Source organism: Gavialis gangeticus, unplaced genomic scaffold, assembly GCF_001723915.1.
Source record: "Gavialis gangeticus isolate Ggan-Ray unplaced genomic scaffold, GavGan_comp1, whole genome shotgun sequence".
NCBI classification, from domain to species: Eukaryota; Metazoa; Chordata; order Crocodylia; family Gavialidae; genus Gavialis; species Gavialis gangeticus.
Genome location: NW_017729011.1, coordinates 15,940,182 through 15,945,416, shown reverse-complemented (window position 1 = coordinate 15,945,416; position 5,235 = coordinate 15,940,182). Strand labels below are relative to the sequence as shown.

General features: G+C 48.2%; 1 protein-coding gene across 4 annotated transcripts in view; it reads right to left on the bottom strand.

Annotated features, from left to right (window-relative positions):
• Nucleotides 1-5,235, bottom strand: part of USP20 (ubiquitin specific peptidase 20) — a 31,338-nt gene that overhangs the window by 3,924 nt on the left and 22,179 nt on the right. For all 4 annotated transcript variants that reach the window (XM_019510647.1, XM_019510650.1, XM_019510649.1 and 1 more), the window contains exons 18-24: nt 4,854-4,899; nt 4,390-4,570; nt 3,483-3,609; nt 3,205-3,374; nt 2,581-2,662; nt 1,987-2,095; nt 1,496-1,598 (exon numbers count right to left, since the gene is read on the bottom strand). In XM_019510647.1, coding sequence (XP_019366192.1) covers nt 1,496-1,598; nt 1,987-2,095; nt 2,581-2,662; nt 3,205-3,374; nt 3,483-3,609; nt 4,390-4,570; nt 4,854-4,899 — 818 coding nt within the window. The remainder of the gene's footprint in view (nt 1-1,495; nt 1,599-1,986; nt 2,096-2,580; nt 2,663-3,204; nt 3,375-3,482; nt 3,610-4,389; nt 4,571-4,853; nt 4,900-5,235) is intronic.

Sequence of the window (5,235 nt, the reverse complement as noted above, 5' to 3'; positions counted from 1 at the left end):
AAAAAAAAAAAAAATTAAAAAAAAAAAATCACACCAGCGTCTTGGCTAACAAGCACAGGGCTTTTGCTCACATGAGATGGTTGTCGTATTCAAAGGTGTTTTGTCAAGTGGCTGACACCAGCTGATGTCTAGGGGAGTGATCACATGAGAGCTCCCGAGATAAAGTAGGACACATAACACGAACACCACGTGGCATTAAGACCATGTTATCAGATGGAAAAGGCACCAGTTGTAGAGGAAGGTATTAAAGAGAAAGCAAACACAGATCACAAACACTGCAGCTAGGGCAGCTGTCTTAGTCAGCAACGAGACCCTGAACTTTATAAATGAGCAGGGGAATGTAGGGTTGTAGGAAACAGGAAAAAACCCATAGGGGAGCAGCCGCACCAGGTGACTCTGTCCAGACACTCCAAAGGCAGAGAGATGCTCCACTCCATCTGAGGAAGCAGTGCAACAAGGGTTGGTGAAGTGTGGCTACTGCCAACATGGAAAGAAATGGCACCATTTTTGCCACAGAAAACTGAAGTGAGGGAGATCTGATGACCATATGCTCAGTGCGCTACACTCAACTTAGGTTCTACCCCAGCCTTCATCTCGCCCCTACACTTATAGGCGAGCAGTGCAAAGTCAGCACAGTTGCCTTCAGCAGGGGGCCTCTGGCTGCCTGGCACCTCCGATTCTGTCTCTCTTGGAGGGCTAAAGGAAACCAATACATACTAGATGAGAGTACGAAGAACGGTGGGCAGAAAGCAACATAGTCTAGCAGTCAGAGCAGGGGAAATTGGATCAGAAGTAATGAATTGTCTTGTTCCATCACAGATTCTTGGCCTTGGGCAGTTCTAGCCTCTCTGTGCTTCTCCCTCCCTAGCTGCAAAACTGAAGCATTCTTCTTGTTTCTAATCTTCTAATGAAGAGCATCATAAATGCAGTGCAAGTCATGTGTTATCACCTGTGGAGTTCTAGCCTGTGGATTCACCACACAGGATGCAATCCTCAATAATCCCCACAGCAGTGCAAAAAAGTAGTGGGACAAGTGCGGGCTGCTCCCAATTATAGCTGCAACCTTTATAGCAAGTGGTGCATGCTAATAATCACAGGAAACAAGATCCTCTCTATGCTTTCTCCTTGGCTTTGTCAGATGAAGAAACCATAAACAACTTGAATCCCATGGTCTGTGGTACAGAAGCATCATTTCAGTGTGCTTTTCCCTTTTCCCATATCTCAAGCACTGTTTTTTCAGCCAGATTTAACCCATCCCCCTAGCTACAAACTCTTCTCCTCTTATAATCAGCTGTGTCTTTGGGTTCTTTAGGGACTGGCCTGAATATAGCTGGGAGAAGAAGAACTGCCATTCTTTGCCGACCGAACTTTGTTCAGCCAAAAATTGACAACAGCAAAGTATGTTGCTTACAGAAGAAAAGGAAACATAATCAGACAAGTTTAGCCACATGCGTTGCCCTGTCTTCATCAGGCTGCAGAAGCCCCAGGCTCTTACCATTGTCCTTCCCCTTGACGAAGGCTTCCCACTCCCGGAACCATTGCATGCTGATGCAGTAGATGACACTAGGAGACTCCTCTGCCTGGAATGCCTTGTTCAGCTGGGGAGAAGGAGCAGGGACAGAGGAATTAATCATTGTTGAGGCTTGTGGGGGCACTTTTCAATTAGTAGGAAAACCCCGCTGGTCTCCAGGATGCCCCCACCTGCCTTCACAACGTGTTTTAAACGAGCAGAAGGCCTAGGATTGCTGTCCAGCTTCAGGCCCCTACGCAACTACACAGAATGTTATGTTCTGACCCAAATGCTCCACGTACTGTTAGCACAGGGGAACTTTGACATGAATCTCCATGCCACAGTGCAGATACCGTTCTGGGGACTAGGAGGTGACAGTATCATTTCTTCTATTGTGAAGTGGCATAAAAAAATCTTAACGGGGAACAGGTCTAGCCAACCCTTGGCCGCTGCCTCTAGCTCTGTTCCGCACACACCTTAATGAAGGTATCAATCTCAATCCTCCTGCGTTTGGCCAGAGCTTCAATCTCCACCTGGCATATGGAGCAGACATACAGATGATTGACAGCAGGACCACCCCCAAACCTGAGCACAGGATGAGAAAGAAAGAGGCACTGTCACCATGGAGGAGCTTACTGGCCTTGAACCCTACAAACCAATGCTAGATGAGACTGGGTCAGATACTGTCACTGAAATGGAAGTGGCTGTAGCTGGCTATTTTAATCGTAAATCTGCCCTCTGTCTAACATGGTGGGGATCAGAAGAACATTCCCTCATTTGCCTTCTAGATTATGAGGGTCTTACATTACATACTGTAGAACAAAGGGCAATCATATCTCAGGATTTGTGATGCAAGTGGATCACCATGGATATTAATGAGAGTCTGACTACTGTTGACCCAGTATTGCACAACTGTTTAGGTGAATTAGAGGAAGGCATCACATCTTGGCCAATGACAGGAGCAGGAGATCCCAGACTTAGATTCGAGATGACTATGAAAATGTCAAACAGAACAAAACTTGGACCAGGCCAAAGCACTGTGGGGTGAGGAGAGAAGCAGCCTTCCTCACCTGTTATAGAGATACTCCCACACGTTCTGGGGCAGAATCACAACCAGGTCATCAATGTAATGATATTTATTGGGAGGGATGCCTGCAAATTATGGGGAGAGGAAGAGTTAATCAGATCCTGCACAACAAACAACAGATCAGGAGAAGCAACAATTGCCATTACTCATATTGCCACTAGTAAGAGAGAGAAGACAAGGAAGAGGAGGCGGTAGGTCTTCCTGGGTAGGGGACTCAGCTCCAGAATCCACACCTCTGTTGCCCAAAGTGAATTGGGCTTTTACAGATTTCTTCACTCCAGGGAAGATGTATAAATGCATCTGAATGTTCCCACAAGAACAGAGACTTTGCCAGCCTATGCGAGATACTATAAAACATATCGCTCTGGGCCTCAGATCAGCAGCACAACAGTCCAATGGTCGTGCCTCCAGGTGCACGGGAGTCTCTGCCAATGAAGTGGATTCTGCTGCCATATACCTTCTGTTAGCAATACTAGTGGGGCTTTTCATTTGGGTGCATCAGCCAGCAAAAGGGGCAGCTAGAAACTTCCTGTTGAGCAGCAGCTGTGGCTCCCAATGCAGACAGCCTAGCAATAACTTCAAATGCATTAGCCCTCTTCCTCCTTACCTCCGTGAGAGCACAGGAACGTGTGGTTGGTGATGGGACCGGGCTCTGCAAATGTGTTGAATTTATTGAGCCACTCTCGAGAGATGTAGAACTGGAGCAGGCTGGGTTCCTTCATGTTGGCGAGGGATACCACCTTCTGGCGCTCCCGCACAGCCTCTTCACTGCTCTTCCTAAAGGAAGAAAAGGCAAGGGGAGAAAATGAAGCAATCCTCAACAGTCCTCCAGACCTGTCCTAGGATGCCACAGCCAAAGTGGGCTGCTCCAGCCCAAACACCCACCTGTAGAAGAGGACATAGGCCTCTGCATTCTGCACCACTGTCTCATGAACTTCAGTGACATACTGGTCATCGAATTCATACCACTGGCCATTGATCACATTCTGGCAGTATGCTATGTAGTGTCCACCTGTAACAGAGGGAACGTATCTGGGGTTCAAAGTAAATAGAGAGGAACCTGGCCTTCAACACCAACAAGTGTGAGGATTAACCCTGAGCTGCTGCCATGCGTTTACCAGGCCAGTCCTGTCCAGAAGGATAGGTTCCAGCTTTACATCAGTTTATGAAGAGGGTTGCAGGTGTGGTGCTTGTTACCCTGTTAAGGATATGTCCTCCTTGGGAAGAGCCTACTGTACTCTGTGGGTTCAGTGGAAAGAATGCCAGGGGCCTCACTGGGAAATAAGTCTGAGCCAGGCTAGTGGTGCGGTTGGAAAAGGGGATCAGAGGATGCTAAGCAATCTACCAGTCAAGCCTGAAACAGAGGCAGAGGCTGAGGATTGCCTGGGTGTGGAAGAGTGGGTCTTTCATTGCAGATCACCACACACATCCAAGGGGGGTTCTAGTTTGGCCCCAGAAAGAGCTACTGCATAGGCAGCAGGAAAGGAAGGGGGGGTGCAAAGAGAAGAACCAGAGTTTGGATATGAAACCTGAACAGGGATAAAACAAGAATCCTAAAATACACAGAACTCCCTTTAGAAGTATGCAGACCAGCAATTATCGGAACCACCACAAAACACGAGGAGGGCAGGTTGCCTGTGGTGTCTGGAGAGCAGGGCTGTGAGAAAAACGAATGCCCTCCAACTGACCAAGGGCCGAATGTGGCCCATTCCCTTGGGCTCAGCGCTCCAGGCTCAGACCTATCTTGTTCCCAGTCAGTTCAGGCATAAATGCACAGGAGACAAGCACTTACTGCCGGCTGTGCCATGATGGCAGATAACTGACAGGAGGTCGTAGGTGGTGATCTGGGAGATGCACTCCTTGGCCAGGAAGGGTCGAAGGTCCAGCCCTTCCAATGGGAAGGAGACATGACTGTTGATTTTAAAGGAATACATGACCTCGTGCCGGAATCGTTTCAAGTGGATGCACAGGATCTAAAGGACAGGAGGGGGAAGAGACAGAAGCACAGCATCTCTGTGAGTGTCCACGTCGGATACAGTTCTCACATACTTAACCCCCATCTCTATGTTCCCTGATAGTGTGGTCTCAATCCCTGTATATATCAGATGGAAAGAGGTGGTTACAGTCTGGACTCACCAGGCCTTTTCTGGTGTGTTTGTATGTCTTCCGTTATGGGCCAAAAACAAAGTTTCCAGTTCCAGCTTTAAAAACGATGGCAGCCAGTGAAGACCAGGGAAACAAGTGACTTCTACTCACCTCAGGCAGCCGGAGAACTTTGCAGTACTTCACTCCGTTCCGCAGCCTGAAGAAAAAGGACACAATTCATGCATGAGACGGCTGGAGGGAAAAGGAGCGGGGCCCCTATCCTAAGCAGGACAACTGTAGGTCATACCATAGGCAAAACTGGAAGAGGCATCAATAGGAGCTGGCTCAAGTTCTCTGTACCAGCTTCCCCCATGAATGAGAGCGTGAGTTACAAGAGAAACCATTGCTACAAGATAGACCACTTCCTTTTTACTGTGCTTCTGCTTATCCACTAGGTCCCTCCCCATTCCTTACCCCTTCCTTTACCTCTTACCACAGCCACCACTTTTCCTCCCACAAAGTCTGGGGCTGACTGGGAACTGTTCCAGTCAGA